This window comes from Limanda limanda, chromosome 16, assembly GCF_963576545.1.
Source record: "Limanda limanda chromosome 16, fLimLim1.1, whole genome shotgun sequence".
Lineage (NCBI taxonomy): Eukaryota > Metazoa > Chordata > Actinopteri > Pleuronectiformes > Pleuronectidae > Limanda > Limanda limanda.
The window spans coordinates 11,459,379-11,480,660 of NC_083651.1; the positions used below are offsets into that span (position 1 = coordinate 11,459,379).

At 41.3% G+C, this 21,282-nt stretch overlaps 1 protein-coding gene across 2 annotated transcripts in view; it reads right to left on the bottom strand.

Annotated features, from left to right (window-relative positions):
• mycbp2 (MYC binding protein 2) overlaps positions 1-17,140 on the bottom strand; it is a 56,852-nt gene extending 39,712 nt beyond the window's left edge. For both annotated transcript variants that reach the window (XM_061088877.1, XM_061088876.1), the window contains exons 1-11: positions 16,449-17,140; positions 13,242-13,317; positions 8,951-9,166; positions 6,502-6,655; positions 6,169-6,365; positions 4,645-4,887; positions 4,213-4,284; positions 3,867-3,963; positions 3,698-3,771; positions 1,589-1,727; positions 1,302-1,378 (exon numbers count right to left, since the gene is read on the bottom strand). In XM_061088877.1, the coding sequence (XP_060944860.1) occupies positions 1,302-1,378; positions 1,589-1,727; positions 3,698-3,771; positions 3,867-3,963; positions 4,213-4,284; positions 4,645-4,887; positions 6,169-6,365; positions 6,502-6,655; positions 8,951-9,166; positions 13,242-13,317; positions 16,449-16,720 (1,617 nt within the window). In that variant the 5' untranslated portion in view covers positions 16,721-17,140. The remainder of the gene's footprint in view (positions 1-1,301; positions 1,379-1,588; positions 1,728-3,697; positions 3,772-3,866; positions 3,964-4,212; positions 4,285-4,644; positions 4,888-6,168; positions 6,366-6,501; positions 6,656-8,950; positions 9,167-13,241; positions 13,318-16,448) is intronic.
• Positions 17,141-21,282: the final 4,142 nt, after the last annotated feature.

Genomic DNA, 21,282 nt, shown 5'->3' on the forward strand with positions numbered 1-21,282 from the left:
AACACAGACACAGAAATGTACAACAGGCGACGACACTGCGCTGCTATCTACAAAAGAAGCATGCTGCACCACACCTTAAGTAAAGAGACAAACAACCACACCCGCTACACACCCCAACAACATACATATTTAGCATTCTCTTGTGCGTGAGACTGTTCGCGTAAAAATGTGAAATATCTTCTTCAACATAGCAATGCCTCCCAACAATGATTGGCCCTACTTTGCTTGATAACCAGGAATATAAAGATCCCAATAGTCAATAGTAACAGTTTAAGTAATATAAACTACTAGCCTGGGTGCCAGACGAACTTAGCCCCGCCCACAACATTTGTTGTTCGGGAAGTTCGGTCTGGAGTCGCTCCGTTGGGGAGAAACTATGGCCGATCAGGAGCTGATCGGACCAATCAAATCGTCAGGGCGGGCTTTATACGATGATTGACAGATGATCTACAGTGACGTAATCAACCACGTCACCAGAGAGCGCTGCCTGCAGAGCTGAGATGTGTCAATGCTGCCATCGAGTCTGTCCCAGCAGACATCGACAGCGCATTCATTTTGAAAGAGGAACAGAGGAACGTGATCAAGGCATTTGTAGATCGAAAAGATGTTTTCGCCGTCCTCCTACGTGATTCATAAAAAGTTTAATTTATAAGCTGGCCCCGATGCTGCGGCCACACAAGCAGTCATATAAATAAAAAGAGAGTGGGGGGGGGGGACGGACATGTATCGTCCTCTTGTAATTATGCTTTGCTAGAAATCGGTATTAGGAAAATATGTTGAAAACAAATTTTGGTATTTCGTAGGGAAAGCAGCATATAACAAGTAAAATATAACTTTACTCATTACTTTATTACATTCATATACAAACCACTACAGTGAACGTGAATACAATATTAAAATTGTATTCATTTTTTTTATTGCCTTTTTTATTCACGTCTCTCTCATTCTGTCCTGCCTGCTACTGTAACAACTGAATTGCCAAGGTGTGTGGATCAATAAAGTTTTATCTTATCTTAACCACACATGAATATGAGAAGGGCTAAGATGAAATTCCATCACAAAAATCTGACTACAACCAATTATCTACAGATGCTCTGAACAAAGAGTTAATTTGTATAATGGGCTTCGTGTGGCCAGTGTAGAAGGAACATAAATCATTTGGACCTTTCCCCCAGGTTCACTCTCTAAATTTCCCGGCAAGTCATTAGCAAGAGAGAAGTTGTTAAGAGCTCAGCAGTTGAACTCGTTCCAACATTAAGCAGTTAAGGCACACCACCACCACAGAAGAGTTTTCGTCTCACCTTTCCTGAGGCAGTTTTCATCAGAGCGAACTCCCTGCCTGCTCCAAGCAACGCTGCCTCTTCATCAAAGCCGGTGCCTGAGAGAACAACATACTATTTAGGGCCAAATACACAAGGAGACAAGGTTACAAAGTACTTTTTTTTATTCCTCTGGGTTTTGAGCAACTTCTGACAAATGTGCAACCTTGTAGACACACATACAGTATGTAGTAGCAGGTGTAAAGAGAACATATGGGAATCACTTTCCACAAGCTCCTACAGATTATAGCATATTTAATATCACTTACTGATGATGTGCAGATCCTTCTCTAGGTCAAAGAGAGAGATGCCACAGGCGTGCAGACATTTCCTTGCCAGCTTCAGCTGCAGTTCCTGCTGCAGGGCCGGGTCTAAGCTCATAGTATAGATCCGCACCACAAAACCATCCTGCGGGAGTCAGGGCCGAGAGGAGGAATCACCGTTAAGTGTCAGGACTCTACATTACATTACGTCACAGTGTGGTATTAAGAGTCCATCTGATTGATGACAAACATATCCCTGCTTCAGCTGACTGAATGCCACAATCAAAATAAATGAACGAACGGTTCAGAATTATTTGTACATTTATTTTATGTATTGCCTAAAGAAAGAAAATCAACACCACTTAAATAGAAGCACAAAAAATATGAATATTAAGTGTACTGCCATGAGAGTGACATTGATAAATATGTGTATATATAACACAGATGTGAAGATAGCAAGAAAGCTAATAAGCAAATTTATCAAAATCACGTCATTTTCCAATATTTTGCTCAGGGGACATAGACGTGATTGTTTGGACATCAAATCATTTGTGTAACTGGTGTTAAAGTGTGCATTTTGGTGCAGTGGGAAATTAGGCATGTTGTCCTGGATGCTGTTTGGATTAACACATGGATTACAACCATAATGGATTATGGCATGGATACATTTATCAGCAGGAGGTCAGTCTACTGAGGATGTGTCAGTCATTTTTGTTATTTAGTAGTTAAAACCTAGGCCATGTCAGTATTAATAGTATATCCATATATCTTAAAACACCATGGAGGGTGTGACATCTAGCCACAGCCCACAAACTCAATGTAGGTCACATAACAAATGATACAGCTGCAGGAGATGCAGGTTAGACATACTACAGGGGACGTGGATGAAAAGTGACATGAACAGGACGGGAACAGAGTTTAGAAAGGACGACAACAGGAATTTAATATTAGGATGAGGGGTAGTGTGTGGATGATCTGGTTTCCACTGTGCGATAATGATGACCGGCTCATCTATATAGTGCTACGACTCCTGCTGAGCAGAGCACATGTGGCACTCAAATCATTAAGTAAGCGCCTCTATCCTTGCGTGTTACCTTCATCCTCATCATCCTCTTCCTCCTTTCCCCCACATCTGCTATTGCTGGCTGACCAGTAAAATACATACAGCTTCTGAGGACCCCACCCCCCTTGATTAACCAGGAAGCTGCTGTCCAGGAGGGAGGCTGGAGTGACAGCAAATGTGTCTATTTCTCATCTTCCCCCTCCCCCACCCACTATACAGGGTGCTTATGCTGATGACTACTGCTTGTGAGATTAAGCTCTCTGGAGAAGGGCCACATATGGTACCACTGCCTTCACTGCCACACCCACATATGCATAACTTATATACACTCATACAGAGCTGCAAACTGTGTGGCACAGCTGGTCATCATGAGGGTCCCTAAAGTGAGGCTGGGGCCTCTACATCTGAGGAGGTGACAGAACAATTTATTTTATTTAAACTAACAAAAGATTCGGAAAATGGAACATCTGCACAAGATTGAAACATTGATTGTACTGATGCATATAAATAAATTATCACTTGGAAATGTTGTTATTAATACCTCTTTAACAACAACATTTGCAGGAATATTGATGATAAAAAGGCAATTGACTCTTTTCCCATTGCCAGTACAAGAGTTTCTCTTCCCTTTCTGCGTCACGTTCAACACCACAAACGCACTGAAAACTGAGACACTCTCTCACCTCTCTGTTTGCCAAATTAGCGCGTTCACCTGGGTGTCATATTTTCATTACTGGCGCTCAGAGACATTTCGACAGCATTTGAGTGGATGCTGATTGTATCCATTCCAATTGCAGACATAGACCAGATGTGCGTGTTAGTGGGTTTTGTGACCAGTGGAAAAGGGGCTTAAGTTAGTAGGACAACAGCTGACATTACTATGTGGCATTTGCTCTGTCAGACCATAACTTAGCCCCTGTGATAAAGCAAGTCAGTGGTTTCTGTTATGCATCAAGAGGAACTCTGAAGTCTGCCCCTAATGAAAGTGATTCAATTATTTCACATTTCAGTCTTGTTTTTTTAAAGAGCTTTAGCTGGAATATTTAACTTACATCTTTGCAAGCAGCGATCTGGTTGATGTACTCTCCATCTGTGAAGATGATGTTCTGCCCGTCTGAGTGTTGCCCTGAGAGCACCACAAAAAGTATTTCAATATTTAGTTAGTTAATATTTTGATGATCAACCCCCATGAGGTGTTTTTTTTGTGTGTCTTCTCAGCACCTGGCATGGTGACAGTCCCCTCATGCTCCAAGGTCTCTGGGTTGATCTTGAGGGCCGACATACTGTTGTTACTTGTGTCCTGATACAACAAGTATCCCTAAATAGACAACACAGTCATTACTACTTATCTGCAATCAGAAAGGAAAATTCATAACATAATATTTACTTATACTTGTGTAAGTGACAGTGTAGCGTATGTACTAACTTGGATAGACTGTCAATAATGGTTAAGATGAGTGTGTATTCAAACAAGTTGGATATTTAAAAAGTATTGTACGTCTTGAGAAAAGAAGTTTTCAAATGAAGTGTATGTGGGGAGCATCTTAATGACAGCTCCACTACCTACCTGAGCAAAGCCAAGCCATGATCTCTTCTCCTTCCGATTCCTGATTCGGGATGTGGAGTTGTACACGTGGCCCTGTAAGGCATCGTTAACACATGAGCAGACGATCACAAACACGGAAAAACTTTTAAGAAAAATCTGTGTCATAAACCTCTTCAAAGCCAGAAAAATGGCTACAATAAATAATAAACTCCTAAAATTAATATTATAGAATGCTGAGTTCATCTTAATCTGTAAGGGGCATATAATGTACATACTCTTAGCTACTGATTGCTCTTTGTTGCACACATCAGACAACTGTGTAAATGAAAAGGAGAGTATCTTTTCAACCCATAAAGAAACACCCTATTTATCGGAAAAAGTCTTAACACCAAATTTATAGATAAATATAGTTTTACTAAACATTGCAAATATGCTGCTGTACGTGTTACATACCCTGACAGTGCCACTGTATCCAGAGCCCACTTTGTACAGTCCATCTTTGCAGAGCAAGTACAGAAAGGAGCCGTCGGTCTGCAGAAGACAGCGCTCATCCTCGTCGATGGACACCTCTTTCAGCACCCACTTGTTCATCAGGGCCGCGCGTTTGATGCCGTTCCCAAACCAGTCTTGAATTTGGATCTTTCCCACCAGGACAGCCTGTACGCTTCTCTGTAGCGCGTTCAGTATGGTGGGCACCTGGTAAGATTCAGGAAGAAAAAGAGGGTGGTGAGGGTGATTTAATTTAATTTAATTTGCTTATTTAGTCTGTCTGCACAAGGTGGAAACAGACACAGGGAAGTGTCTCTGTTGCTGATTGAATGAAAAAGTACAAAAAATATAACTGGGACTATAGTAAGTGTGGATTTGCATTTTCTCGCCATTCACACACACATGCACATAAACACAAACACACGTAAGCCCCCGCTTCCCTTCAGCTTGCCTGCCATTGTGATGAATCACAGTCCATTCACTATCTGAAAAGTGATGAAATGGGAGGAAAGGAAAAAAAAAACACATCTGTGGGGGATAAAATGTGTGAATAAACACCCCTCTGCAACCCTGGTCAAGTATTGGACTTGCAGGTAAATGTGACACATTTGCACTGATAAACAGAACTGAAATAAGTAGTTACTGTTCTCCCAACATTTTACAACAGCTGTTTTGATATAAGGCAGAAGCAAAGAGGAATAAACAAAGTAGAGAGAGAAGACAAACTAGAGATCCAAGCAAACAGAAGATCAGCTAATTGGCGGAAGAATGCAGGCAGGGTAACATAATCAAACAGAAGAATCAGAGAGGCTTGGCCTTTTCCCGAAACTTAATTTGTGCTGTCCAGACACTGCTCTGAGTCTCTCACTCCACAAAGGAAATGCTTAGAGGAGCCAGAGGTTACTACATCCACCCAAAAGCTTCTTTGGTGGTCTGATGCACTGCTACTTATCTGGCAGAAATACATGGATAAATAATAAAAAGGTCGAGATCTCTTGGTGGAGGACGTGGTTAAGAAAACATACCAGGTCAAATTCAACCAATATGAGAAAATAATGTCTTTTCAATTTTTGCAGGCATCAGGACCACCTGGAATTCCCTTGTGTTTGTTTAGTCTGAAACAGTCTGAACAGGTGATCAGTACAAAGAATAGATGATGACACCTGATTATGCAAAGTTATTTGTGCCAGTAAAGCCTCACATAACAAAATACACTGACTGACTCTTGTGTCTTATTACCTCTGCCAAGGAGGTTTTGTTTTCATTATCTGTCAGCATGGTTACTCAAGAACTACTTGACCGATTTCCATTAAATGCTGTATAGGGGTGGGGCATAACATGGCAAGATAGTGGGTTAGCCTTAGTAGAGATATGTGCTCTCCTAGCACCCCCAGTTCTATTTGAGTTTTTCATATGAATTTTGAGAGTTGTGTAAAGAACAAATAAAATAGTGCAGTCTGATTTGCTTGATGTAAACTGGTGAATTACCTGTATCGTCTGACAGGCATGGCTGCCGTTGTTGGTGAGGATGGCAGACACAGCCTGCAAGATTTTACCGGTGTCTCCCCAGGCCACCACCAGACTGAAGAGGCAGGCGCAGGACAGGGCAGTGATGGCCTGTCCTGTCGGGTCATTGGGCCCTGTGCTCCGGACTGTGGTTTCCAACAAAAGCTGGAAAAGAGACTCTGAGGAAGCATACAAGGGGAGGAGAGTTTAGAGATATGTGCAGAGAAAAACAAAAATATGACCGTGATTCAGGCAGAACAAAAACATAGATATGCACCTAATAAAACTCTTTTTGTTATACATTTTCAGCCTTACCTAGCACATCAGGAGGCTCAGTCTGAAAGCCCTCAGGCTGTTGTCCCTGTAGCATGTCCAACAAAGCTTGCAGGCTGCGCAGGCACAGTGAGGGGTGAGAGAACCGGGTCTCTTTTATCAGTTCAAATACCCCACACAGGCCAATGCCAATGATCTGCAGAAACAAACATAGACAAAAAGCAGATTGCTATGAGCTACTGAACCCCATGCTAACATTCCCCAACCAATATCGAGCTAGACTAGCTGTGATACTACTTTATGGAGTATATGAAGACTAAACATGCTGACGTTGTGCAGAGAAGAAGATGTATGGCAGGACTATAATGAAATGGAACTGCTTAACAGCAGCTTGGAGTGGATGTTTTCTTTGAAAAGCCTGATCTCATCCTGCTACACTAGAGCAGCCTCCATTTATCTAGGGGCTGGTAGTGCAGTTACTAACACCGACTTCAGCATTCACCATTAACTTTGTTTACAATGAGAGACCCACTTGAGTGTGTGGAGAGGGGAGGTAGTCAAAGCAGTTTGGCCTAGAAAAGGATGCCGTTCTCTCTCTCTCTCTCTCTCTCTCTCTCTCTCTCTCTCTCTCTCTCTCTCTCTCTCTCTCTCTCTCTCTCTCTCTCTCTCTCTCTCTCTCTCTCTCTCTCTCTCTCTCTCTCTCTCTCTCTCTCTCTCTCTCTCTCTCTCTCTCTCTCTCTCTCTCTCTCTCTCTCTCTCTCTCTCTCTCTCTCTCTCTCTCTCTCTCTCTCTCTCTCTCTCTCTCTCTCTCTCTCTCTCTCTCTCTCTCTCTCTCTCTCTCTCTCTCTCTCTCTCTCTCTGTATGTCTTGTTATTGAATCAAATAATGATCCAATGTTCTCTCCAGTCTCAGTAAAGAACTTGTTGTGTAACAGTAAAAAATAAAGCTTAGCATGAGCGTGTAAGTACAACACATTTAAATAATGTTGTTGTGTCAAATAACACACACAAGATCCTAAACACATTGATCGATATGTAATTAAGCAGGAATGAGAATGAAATCCCCTTAAATATAGTGTAATCAGCAGTTGTTTTAATTTGACTTTCAATTAGGAGGATAAAACTGAACAGACTTCCTTATTCACTCTGATGACCTAAGTCCTTCTCAGCATTTACCTGATATTACCAAAATATTCAGAGGGCAGACAATGCAACTTAGAATCAACATACAATTCTCTAAAAATCTAAAAAAATATTCAAAAACTGGGCTGTCATTCTATATACATCATTTATTGTTCCCCTGCTGCCTCAAATATGCCTCATTTAGACAACACGACTTTCAAAGTTGTCAGATCGCTGTGCCGTTCACAATACATGACTTGCTGTCTTGTGTTTGGGAGTCTTGCAGTCGTTGTCATACTGTATCACAGACTGGCAACTGGGGGTCACACACAGAAATCTAGACAGCGCTGTGTCTTCGAGCCTCCGGAATCATGTCTTTGAGGACTTCGTACATAGAGTTTGGCCTCTGCCAATCGAGCACCAATTTGGCTCTGATATGGGACATATCAGTGGTGTGACTTGGATGACACCACCGATCATAAAAGTCCACCAGAAATTGCTAAGCTAGCGGACGTTAGCATTTCTCGACAGTCACTGAATGCACCTTGTAGGAAGATATCGGAGGACATTTAGGCTTAAAACACGATGTAAATTATGCTGTTTCAAGTCGAATATAAATGTTTTTTCTGTTGTTTGTTTACGTCTGAAGAAAAGACCCTATTATCTTCAGTTATATTGGATTCAGCTGCTACTCTGTTTAACCCTGAAACTCCAGAAGTGTTTTTTGTGGACTCAAACACCTCGTCCACCCCTCCATCAGCATGGGCTTGAGAAGATAATGAGTGAAGTATCATTTTTGGGTGAACTATTCCCTTAACTTTACTGCTCTTATTTGAGCTCGACAAAATCATTTGACACTTTGCTTTTCAGATGCTTTAGTGTTGTAATTTCACTGTTCATTGTGGCTTGATAGTTGTTTCCATTTTAAGTTATCAAAGAAGACATCAATAGCAAAGTTTACTGACATATTAATAAGGATACCTAAGGTACGTGTCAAACTGCAAATTTAAGTCTGGCAGCCACTTTTAGAAGAGATCTTTACAGATAAATATTTTTAATTTTGGTCCCACAATTAAAGGATGGTTCACAATAAAAATAAAGAGACTGCCCTGATCCAGCAGTTGCTGAGCAGAGGGCAGAGTTGGAGGAAATAGTGCAGGACTAGCTGTATTCCTCCAACATAGGAGTTTCAGACCTCAGGCAAAGTGTAAATTATCACAACATTAAAAGTGATGAGCCCTACATACAAACCCCAGGGGATAAAGGATTGGTGCAACCGTCAGATAAAGAGCACAGGCTGGCTCACCCCTTGAAGCCAAGCGCTGCTACCACCATGTAAGCAGCCAATGCTACCCTGTGCTTGCTCATACCTTTGGCAGCTTGATGATTGGCTCGCGGTACTCCTCTTCCTCCTCGCTGTCTGAGTCGCCACTCTGCGCCGAGCTCCTGGAGGCCAGCGCGAGGGAGGCCTCTCTCTGCTGCCAGTCCAGCACACAGTGCCGCACATTGCAGTAGACATTGAATGCAGATGGGTTGCTGTGCAGCTTGATGTCCGGCACACAGAGGGCTCCATCTATACTCTCGGCCTGTGGAAAAAAACAGGAAGTGGAGGTAGTCAGCAAGGTCAATAAAAACCTTTTTCTTATTGACCACAAGTACTGATAGTCAATACAGCAAACCCCCAATGTCAATTCTTTATGAGCAGGCCTATTTATGAAGAGGATGAAAGCCTAAGGTTGATCCTTGACAAGTCACCTTTCTGGATTTTTTAATTGTTTTGTTGAAACATAATTTGTAACATTGCCTTCAAGAAACAATCATAAAATATATAAAATAAAACATTAAAACATGACAGATCATTTTTGAAGAAAATGTAAATACATTTTAAGATATCTCCAAGGTGTGGGCAATTTTTGGGGAAATAATTGGAGCTTTCAGTGACAGAAGCAGCTATTTTTGGTCTCGACCAAAACTGTCAAATTTTTTGCTATAATACACAATGTCAAACAGACTGGCTGGTAGTTAGTAAAATTGATTAGTGTCCAGAATTTTAATGAGTCATGCTGTTACTTAAGAAGCAATGATGATAACGATCATGATTCTCCTGACCAAAGCAGATGCCAACTGACCACAAAAGGTGCAGCATTTCTGATCTGGCTTTGCGAGGCCCATCCTAAAACTATATTTATTTTGTTATGTAATACATTTTTTGGTGATTTTGGAGTCAGTACAGTGAACTGTGAGATATTTGTGATATTGAGTCAAGCTGAATTAGGTATAAATGAGCTGGAAAGCCATCCGGGAAAATGTACATTAAAACCGTTACAGAAAAGCTCAAACGCTTACGTACAAATAATCATTATGATTACAGGAAGTACACTCCACAGAGAAACTTGATAAACTAACTAATTGATAAGCTTTTCCCTATCAGGCCACACAAGGCCTTTTTTAACTACAGCCCTGGGGCAACCTCTAGAGAACCGTATTGATCGATTGTGCCTCCCTTTCAGTGCTGCGCTTTTGGCATCACAATCATCAGAGAGTGATGTCATCTATTTGGGGGAGAGGGGTTATTCATTCTCAACTCAAACCACCAGGGAGGATATTAGCTTCCCTCTCATCTAACAGTGCAGTCTACCGCTCTCTTGCTTGCTGTTAATGTAGCATTTGTGACAAAGTGATTGTACAGCATTCACAGAGGAGCGGATTTCCCTGAAAGAGCACTTAAATCTAAAATGTAGAAATGCTTTATAAACCCAAAGCAGCAATAGAGTACAGACCAAAGTACTAAGATAGGAAGATCAGTCATTTTTATCCGACACATACCGGGGGGGGGGGGCCTACTAAGATCCTATGTGCTTGGTTTTTTCAATATTTTGGTTTTATCCATTTTTTGAAAGCATTTAAAGCTAAAATCCGTAGTCGATTTTTACGTGTGTTCAAATAAATAATCACTGAGCTGCTGTGGAATGACCTCAGGAGAGCATTTCAGAGCAGACATCCTGAGAATATGGATGAGCTGACGAGGTTCTGTGAGGAGGAACGGTACAAAATTGCTATTAGCTGCAGAAGGAGCTTGGTTGAGGTTTTTGCTGCCAAGAGGTTTTGACCAGTAACTAAATCCAAGTCTTCATTTGCTTTTTCCACCAGCACTGACGGTTTAAGGAATGTATTCAGTAAAGAAACAGAACATTGCCGTTACACAACTGTTTGTGCTTTATTAAGTTCAGACTAATGTGTTTGTCAATACTTCTTATTTAGATCATCAGATTGCATTTTATGACCCAGTTAATTCAGAAAACTACATAATTGCACAGAGTTCAATTTCTTTTCTTACTACTGCTCATCTGATCGTTTCTTTTGTGTTTCTGCCTGTGCTGAAATGATTATTTAATGGCCATCTAAAAGCTTTGGGAAAGGACTGGCATGAAGCCCCTGACCGCACTTAAGACATCTTCAGCAGCTCGCTACTCTCCATATGTTCAAGTCAAGTTTGTCATAATTTCCTCTGAAAGATAAAGAGGTAATGTAGGTTCATTTCTCAAAGACAAAGAAGCTATGTTCCTCAAGTGTTATGTTGAAGCTGTATATGCACACAATGACTTCTACCCCTCATATGTAAAGAATTTTCCAGATACTACAACAAAAAAACCTAACTCAGAAGTTAGAGTGTATATATCCATATAGACATACAGTTGTATACCATTTTATTTTATTTAACTTGTCTTATTCATGTGTTTCTCTATCTAGTATAGTCTGTCCTAAATGTGCTTAGCTTAGACGGTTGCCATGGTAATCGAGGTCCAAATCAGTATTCAAATGCAGCGTTATTTTTTATCATTATTTATGCATTACCACAAAAATACAAATAGCCCATAAAAGAAATAATAAATCAATAATACTCATTATCCATTAACCTTATTCAGTTATTGCAGTTACTACTACGCAAGCATGATGTTTAAAATTCAATTCTGCTGTCATTTTCCAATTTGTGACAAGACCCCCAATAAATCGAGCACAAGATATGCCGAAGGAAACTGGGATTACTGGCACAACAACAAATTTTGCAAATCACGTGAAAACTGCATGTGAGCCATCTTGCAACAGCTAAACTTCTGCATTGCTATCAAATTATAATGATGAAATCCGATTTAGTTCCTTATCTTTTTCTGGCATCCCCTTCCTTATGACTTAATAATAGCGGTTTGTGCCAAACCATGTTGAAAGAGAACCAGCCAATCAAGTCTAACAGTCGTCGGGCAAACCAGTGGTCATCCGACGAGTTCTTCTATTAGATGTATAATTTTGTAGAATTACATTAATATGATAATTATAGTTTATGAAGAAAGAGATTTCCATCATGTCCCTGTACACTAGACGTTACATCACCACCTTCATTGGGATGATAAGTGTTTATGCGCTGTCTTTTGTTCTGTCTCCACTTTCAGATGTGTGGAGACACAGAGGCAGACAGAAAAGGTGGAGAGGAGGCACTTTGAAATCACACTCTTGTCTGACTGTGTCGGAGTGAGAGGCATGACAGAGCAAGAGTGAGGACAAGACATACAAATACTGCATGACAGCCTGTGTAACTACCCATGTTTTATGCCTGGTTGCCTGCCTTGTCTCGGGCTCTATTCTCTGCCCCTAAAAAATAATATCTGATAATGTTCAACTCACTGAGCAAGTCAATCTGAAGAGAAAATAGCTGACTAGCTCACTCTACAGTGAATCACTGTCCTTTTCTGTTACTATCTAATATCACATCTCTCTAGCATCTGTCTGCAAGCTGCTGGGAAAAATATATATAATAAGGTTAAATGCAAGCAGTGACTAACAACATTACAGAGCAACCATAGGGCAGGCTGCTCTCTCACTCTGAAAAAAACAACGGGATGAGTCAATGTAATCTTAGTGGATAATGTTGACATAAATTGGGGATCGACGATTCAACCTATGTATTCCATGCCAGGTATACAGCAGAGGTAAAAAAAATACAACCACATCCTCTGACAGAGACTACGGCTCCCGCTTCGGATGGGGGAGATGGGGGCCGGTAGCTGTTGCCGTGGAAACGTGGAACACGTTAGGTCGCTCGGCAACAGGACATCGTGCACAAGCCAGAGCCACTCCCATTTGTCTCATTTTGTGTCTGTCCAAATCTCTGGCTTCATGTGTGCATGAGCTTCCTGCCACCTGACCAATGCCACCAAAAAAAGAAAATGACTCTGCCAGACACCTTTGAGATTTATGATTATCTAACTTCATCTTTAATCTTATTCCAATCAGTTAAATTCATGAAATAGTCTGACCAGCTCAAAGGAATAACCAATGCATACCTACAGCTTGGAAAGTTGCGGATCAAACCATTTATGTTATCATTTTCAAAAAGCGAAATACTACAATCGACATTTATCAAAGATTATTCCATGATATGGTTTAAATCCTGAGAATGTTGAATAATGTTCCCATTTGTGATTTAACTTTGCAATCGTTACCTCCATGGTTTTTAAGGGCCTTGTACAGTGTAGCCTTGGCCTTACAAGCCATCAAAATACATAATTTATTAATATCTGAATGTAAATATAGCAATTGTATACCATTACAGAGAAGCATTAGTGTTGAATTGTGTAATATATTTGACAGTTAATCATGTCTTACCTTTGTTCTTGATTTCACTTTTGACTTGACTTTCTGTCGCCTCTTCAGTTTCTTCTTACTCAAAGCCTTTTTTCCCCTGGAAGTAAAAGGTGATCATTAACTCTTTCAATTTAAAATGCATGTTTAAAGTAACACGTAAAACAATTACAACGATTAAAAGCTTGTGATGAGGTAATGGTCGACACATTTTTCTTTGAGCTGGTCATGATTACGGGAAAAAACATTTATCATTTTATTTTTTGGGATTATCTTTCACTTAGATCAGTTCCATTGTTTTTCATCACAATTAAATGTGTTAATACAGTTTAATAATGTTGTGACTGGAAATATCAATAAATCCATCAGTGAATATAAAACTGGCACTCATTTATATGAAATGGCTCCCAAATTAATTCCCTAAATATTCTATTTATCTGACCTAGGCTGCAACTTTTTTCTTCAGTTCATCTATAAAATGTGAAAATGAAAGTTTTCTAAATCTGATTCAACAGTCTAAGACTATTCCATTAAATCCATCACAGAAAGATTGCTATGAAACAAGATGGATGTTGATTAAGACTGCAGCTGGTTATGGAAAACAGTGGGCCAAAGGAACAGTTAATCACTTTATTATGATGGAATGATATTAAATAAAATGTAATATCCAAATGGGAGGTGCTGCAATTTCATAATACAGGAACATTTTGTCACAACGTATCATAATGAACGAAGCATTGTGCTGCTAGATAGTTGCCCCTGCCAAGTCTGCAGACCATTGATAAAAGCAATTTAATGACGCTTATGACAGACCCCAGGATATCACCCCAGGACAATTTGCATATTTTGTTGATTTCTGGCAGATGTCGCAGCTTGCAAACCCATTCTGTAGTAGAAGCCTCTTTATTCTTGATTTAGGATTTTTCGCCCACTCCTTCGTCGTGCAGATCAATTCAAGAGCTGAGATATTTTTAGGCCGTCTTGCACACACATCATGTTTAATATCTATCCGAGTCCAGGAACTGCGAGGGTCATCCCTATACTTTCGGCTTGTAAACCTTGGTGTAGCTCATGGTGGATTATGAGGTGTGCTGTGATTTATTGCCTCGTTGAAGAAGCTTCGGTTTCGTTTTTGACGAATTGCTCCATAACATTTGCATCACAAATGCACAGATAGCTGGTGGCCTCCTTTCTTCCCTCCATCTGTGCAGATGTTTCCTGTGCCGGTAGCTGTCACACAAACCCCAAAACTGAAGATTTCCACCCACACACTTAGCAAGGTGCCCAAACTTAGTCTCCCACGTGTCCCAATTACGGTTTGTGTTTCTCTTTCTCAAGATCATTAATTATAATAAGAGTGCATTTTGCCACAGGGATTGTGCCAACTGTTCAGCTACAATCAAAAATCTAGGTGATAGGCAAAGAGGACTATCCTTCCCTTCGGATCATCTACGTTTCTGTGGCGAGACACTCACACAGGATCCTTAATGACCCATCACAGATTCTGTTTGTCTGATTTTGACTGGATACCTTCAGGTAGACGTTACAGAGCCTTTAAGAGTGAGACACAACGTCCATCACATAAAGTACCTCAGTAACCTTTGCACTTTGTCTGGCACATTTTACACTCTGGTTTTTAGATTTTAATACCAGTTTTGTTTATCAACTTTTATGCGTTTTATCATTTTAGTGTGCTATCTTTTGTATTGTATTTAGGGCAGGTGCTATATTCAACTCACTTTTACTCTGCATTATTTTATATGCAGAGTATATGATACGATATGTCCTTGTTTGCTGTTGTTTGTTGCCCAATGCACTGTTCTGCAGCTTTCTCCATGAGGACAATTGAGTATATTTGATAGGATTGGATTGGTCTCTGTGCCCAAACTTGTTCTTTTTGCATGTGGATGTGAGAGTGCTGGCCCACGTTTTGAAGCAGGCATTTTACACTCTGGTTTTTAGATTTTAATACCAGTTTTGTTTATCATCTTTTATGCGTTATATCCTTTTAGTGTGCTATCTTTTGTATTGTATTTAGGGCAGGTGCTATATTCAACTCACTTTTACTCTGCATTATTTTCCTGGGTCTTACACGATTAGTCCTTGTTTGCTGTTGTTTGTTGCCCAATGTACTGTTCTGCAGCTTTCTCCATGAGGATATTAAGTATATTTGATAGGATTGCATTGGTCTCCTTGGCCCAAACTTGTTCTTTTTGCATGTGGACGTGAGAGTGCTGGCCCACGTTTTGAAGCAGGCTTTGTAAATGGCTGGCTGAGGCAAAACAGATCTGTTTGTGAGGGAGGAGGAGGATGCTGCACCGACCCAGCTACTCAACACTACAACCTGACTGACAATGACGTAACTGCATTTACCGCTTGTGTCGTAAAAAACAAATGAGTTTACCCTCCTCCAAACACATGGCTATAACATGTAAAAAGCAGCATGTTGTATGAGCTCTGCTTTAAAAACACATTGTTTTACTTCCCAAGTAAAACGTTAGCATAACCTGGGGAAGGGCTGATGCGAACGGCTAGCTGTCGAAACCTCACCGGGTAGTGGGCCTGAATATACACCGCTAAAATTACATTAAAGTCCCAGTAAGGTTGTGAACAGTGTGATGACAATGTTAGCAATGTGAGTTTGCAATGGCTAACAAGCTAATTTAAGTATTGCCCTAGCCATACGTTTGTTTACGTTTAGCTAGGTAGCAGCTATTTACCCAAAACAAATTGTCAACCAGCTGTCATGACAGATAGCCAGCTAGCTTGTTCCGGCTATATGGCGATATATGAATGAATGCACATTTTCCTTTGCAGTTTATTACAGTGTGTCGGTGGATGTTAGGCAGAAACACGGTGTACGGACAGAGAGCAGCCGTGGTGTAGACCCCCCGGCGCAGGGGTTAACTAAAGCAACGTTAGCTTAGATGACACGGATAAGCTAGGGAAGTCAAAGCCCAAATGCTACCTAGCAAAGCCGACCCTCGTAGAACGGCTCGTCCAAACCGTGGAGCCCCTGGTGTGCAGATAACATTTCAAACAATGTCTGCAGTGACACGTGTTAATATTACTCATTAGCCATGAATATGTTTAAATGTGAGTGTTGCTGGTGCTCCGACGTGCCGCCTAGCAAGGGTTAATGCTAGCCTACGGTCGTTAGCTCGGCTAGCAGCCCAAATGACAGACCAGCTCCGGCAGACATCTCTGCCTTTTCCCACGTAAATCACTCACCTTCCTTGATTCAACCCCTGCTCTTTATCGTTGATCGCGGTGGTGTAAATCCGCCGGTACCTCTCGGCCAGGGCTCGTCCAGAGAGGAGCAGCTGGTACCGAGTCCGACAGTCCGACTGGGCTCCGGACGGCGGGCAGGAACCCATGCCCGCACCGATGGTTGAAAGCTCGGCTCCTGCTCCAGAAGTGACCCGGACGCCCAGCCCCATGGACGGGGATGCGGAGGGCAGGATCCCACCGCCGGCGGCCGCTGCCGCAGCAGCACACATCATCGTCTCGGAGAACAATGCATATATCACTCAAAACACGACACGACCAGGTGACATCCAGCCATCAGAAGCGGGTCCGCTCGGTGGTTAAATCCGCCACATGTCACATCGTCTGCTCGCTCCGAGTTGCGGGGAAAAACCACAATTAGCATCCACGGTTATTAGCGCAAATTGAAGCCAATCCGGTGGCGCAACCACGGTCTTCCGATCCAGCCTCAGCGTCAACACGGTGCCCGTCGTCCCCGAAGAATGAGTCTCATCGAGCCATCACCAAAATATCTGGTGGGATAAACAGAACCGCTATTTTCCAGGGGGGTAAAAAAAACCTCCCTATGGTTGTTTGGGTCTCAGTCGCTGCTTGATTATTTCTTGACCCCGGAGAGGCAGCACCCTCAGCTGGGCTGCCATCTTAGCTCCATCATCCCTCCCCTCCCTGGCGGAGTCTTGCGTCGCTAGCATGCCAGGATATTTTCATTCGAGCAAATCCGAGCTCTCATTGATTTCTACCCCGAAATTTATGATCATGTTTCTTGTTTCTTGACAATCCGTGGAAGTGGACGACAGCACTGCAGACACGTGGTAGCCTATAAACCTACGCTGCTGTTTTCTATGTTGCATGACACTTTTGATTGTGCCCATTTAATTTGCAGAGGGTTCATCCACAGCCCCTCCCAGTTTGGTCTAAAATTGGCACAGTGTGATGCTTAAAAAGCGATGAAATGCAGTCACACTTACAATCAATTAACAGCAGCTTCCTGAAATAATAGTAATAATGAAAACAATAATGATAATGCTCAGTGTTTTCGTTGTGCTTCATCCCCCAGTGAGAGAAACTGCGAGGTGTTGCCCTTTGAACTCATTAGTTTTGCACAAGTGCTGCAGCCTCCTTCACATTCAATCATCCTGAGTGTTATAGTGGTCTTCACTATGCAGACCTCAGTCGAGGCCCACACATACACTACTGTGCTTTTAAAAACAGTAAGATAAGATAAGGTAGACAAGATTATCTTTTATTATTCCCACAATGGGGACATTTGCCACATTACAGCAGAAAAGAGGACAATAATGACACCAATGAAGGTAATAAACAAGTAAACACGCACAAGCCTATAAGCAAAAGGAGCTATTAAGAATGTATAAAATAGAAATATATTTACAATGGCAACAAACTCTGTAGAATACTGAGGATATGGTTCACACAGCGATACAACAAACACATTACATGTTCATTATAGTTCACTATATTTGTGTCACAGCAGTAAAGAGGACAGTCAAAATAGAGACATCAGTAAAAGTAACGAATAAGAAAACACACAAAAGACCATAAGTAGAAAATAGAGACAATATATACAATGTAAACAGAATATATAGACTGTAGATGATGTGGTTCACACTCAGGGAAATACAAAATGTACAATATTTTGAGGGTTAATGCATAAAATATCTAATGACAGGGGGATACTGAAGTGCCTCAGCAATGCAAGATGCTGATTATGATGATGACAGTACCTGTATTTTTCCTTTTCTGTTCTGACGAGGGTCAGTATGGAAAACAACAGTGCAGAAGAAGCTGAAACACTGCAGGAGGGGGGGGGCACCAGGAGACACTGTGAGTTTGGCGACATCAGTCAAAATGTCAGTCAACACCAAAATACCCCGCAAAGTTACACAGGAAACAGGCACAGATTCCACGGGAATACATATAACATGATACACAGATGCTCTACGTCTGACTGAGAACATGTATGAACGTGTGAGTGGATTTTTCAAATGCTTTAATCAACTGGATATTCCTATATTCAAATTCAAATCTAATATAGTCTCTTTTAAAAGGTGGTTTATGTGGATGTGTATGTGGAAGCATATATTTTAAGAGAGAGAGGGAAAGAGAGAGAGAGAGAGAGAGTGAGAGATTTACACAGGCCCTAGTGGTGCTTTATTGGCTGCAAGGCTTTGCAATAGTCCAATGACGAGAGAGGGGTCGGTCCACAGTCTCTCCTCATAGCAACCCAGGAAGCATTCACAGATTATCATGCGCAGTATCAGAGCACGAGCATGTATCAGTGATGACAACTGAGTCTCCAACAGCAGAACTTATGAGCATAAAAACTGAGGGGTCGCACCATTAGATGTTCAGTGTGAAACATGAGAGGTGAAGAGGAGTTTAAGTTGAGTGTGCAGTAATAATCAGTAAGCATCATAAATACGCTGGATAACAAACTGCTGACATTCATCACCTCTCCCTCCCTCAGTGGCCTTTTAGATAGAGGGTTATAAAACGAGGAGGATTTGGCGTTGAGCTGGTGGAGATGCAGCTCTCAGCGTTCAGAGGCGGCTCACTGTTAACCCCTGGTTGTCACAGCTCTGTCCAGTTGCAGGAGGGAGGATGGAGGGAGGATTGGCGGTGTATGTGGGCCAAAATGATGTCATCATGGGTCAGGACACAAACATGAGCTGAAGTGGTGGAGAGGAAATCAAGTTGACATGAACACATCCAGGAATGAGGGCTGGTAAAAATCTATTTAGGTTTGATTTATCAATACAAGTAGTTGTCCTGATATAACACCTCCCTTCCAGTCACCATGATAAAACAGTTTAAAATTATTTATATTTAATTATCAGTATTGTTAGCGCCACCTTTATGGATCTGGCACCACCCAGTGTCAGTGATCTCCCCTGGTGTTTATAAAGCTGTATTGTACAGAGCTGCAGATTATTATTGACTGATGAATGAATGAATGAATGACAGTCATGCCAATAAGTTTCATTGCGGTAGTTTGTGGTTGACTTTTCCCCTTTAATTCTATGAACATGCTTTATTCACCGGATGACACACACATTCATTCCTCTTGATCAGTTAAAGGCAAGGGATTGATCATGTGGTGTTTCCCCCTCGTAGTTCTGGTACTGTGAGAAGTCTGCATTCCTTTGGTGCTGTCATCGTGACTAGGAGGGGCGCACTTATCAGTCCTGTGTATTGTCGCACCCTGGCATGCTATGCACCTTTCATACCTTTGATCGCACAAAGCATGGCACTCCCAGACAACTTGACATGCAGGTATGGGCCCGGTTGTCGTTTGAGTTTTACAACCACTGCTGATTATTTAGACCTGTGCTTTTGAAAAATAGCCTGTTATATCCTAAAACTCTCAATGTCTTGTAATTATCATTATTTGTGGTATTACATGAAGATTCATTCAAAGTCGAGGATATTATGAATCCTTGGACTTCAACCTAACCTTTAACCCGAGCGTGAAAATCAAGTTGAAAGCGCCTTATCTCGCGGTACTTTTATTAGTGTGTGTGTGTAAAAGGCCGCTGTAAACCAGGTAGTGTGTTCAAAAAGTCAGAAGAAGACCCTTACCCTTATACACAGGGTAATACTTTAACAGTGGTCCATCTTATGTTAAATTCAAGGTAGTATGAGCGTAACCTCAATACACAGTATCTAATCGTTTTACTTGGAGAATATAGAAAGCATCTTTTTATTTAATTATGTCTTAATTCATATTCCCTTACATTCAATGAGGAAGTCGTAAATAATCCTAATGCATTTTTCAGTTCCGCTTCCTTGACACCTAAGTTGAATTGCAGGTCCTTCAGCACCACACCCATGTAGATGTCAATTTTCTAAACACGCACAGAAAGCAGAGCAGGTAACGAGGCATGAATGATGATGACGGACAGAGAAACATCCAGAGTGGCACAACGAGAGAGTATTCTTTGATTCGCTATGTGAAGCCACACCCTTGCGTGTCAGAGGAATCTCCTCCCTCAGCATTAAAGCAGACGGAGTGACAAGGGTGGGATTGCACACTGCGGATAGATCAACAGGTGTCCGGACATCAACTCTAGTGAGAGCCTACTAAGTCTCTTCAGCGAGTCCCCCCGTGGAGGTGAGTGCAGAATACTTTTTCAGTCACACTCAGTCAGTTTCCGTTAATGTGCCTGTGATTTACAATAATGTGACAATGTGGTTTACAAAATACAGATGATTTTATCTCTGGTAATGATTTTGGAAAAATAAAAATTTGAAACACAGGTGTAACGTATGAGGATCATGTACTAATGCAACGATGATGATAATACGATAGAATGTACTTCTATAGTGACTTTATTTTGAGTTTGTAAATGTCTTACACTTGACATAAGGACATGACACAATCAAACACATAATTAGGATTTCCTGTCCAAACCTCCTTACGTGACTTAAAATGAATCTCATTATTGCTGTCGAGTTTAATTATATGAAACATTTTTCTAACATGTTGAGTTGAAAACATGTTCTGTCTTGAATACGTTTTCAAGTTACCAAACCAGATTATAATTTGCCACGCAGAATTGTGGAGATCAAGGACGATTTCTGAATCGAAAAGGGCATTTGAGTTATAACTGTATAATTGTCAGGAGCAACTTTCTTTTCTTACAAACCATAAAATCTTGAAACCAGAGATTTAACTGAATCCGTCTCAAAATCATATATACATTTTTCCCAAATAGCCATTAATCTCAGTCAAAAGGATCCAGGGGAAGTTCCGATTCAGGCCCTGTTACATGGCCCTCAT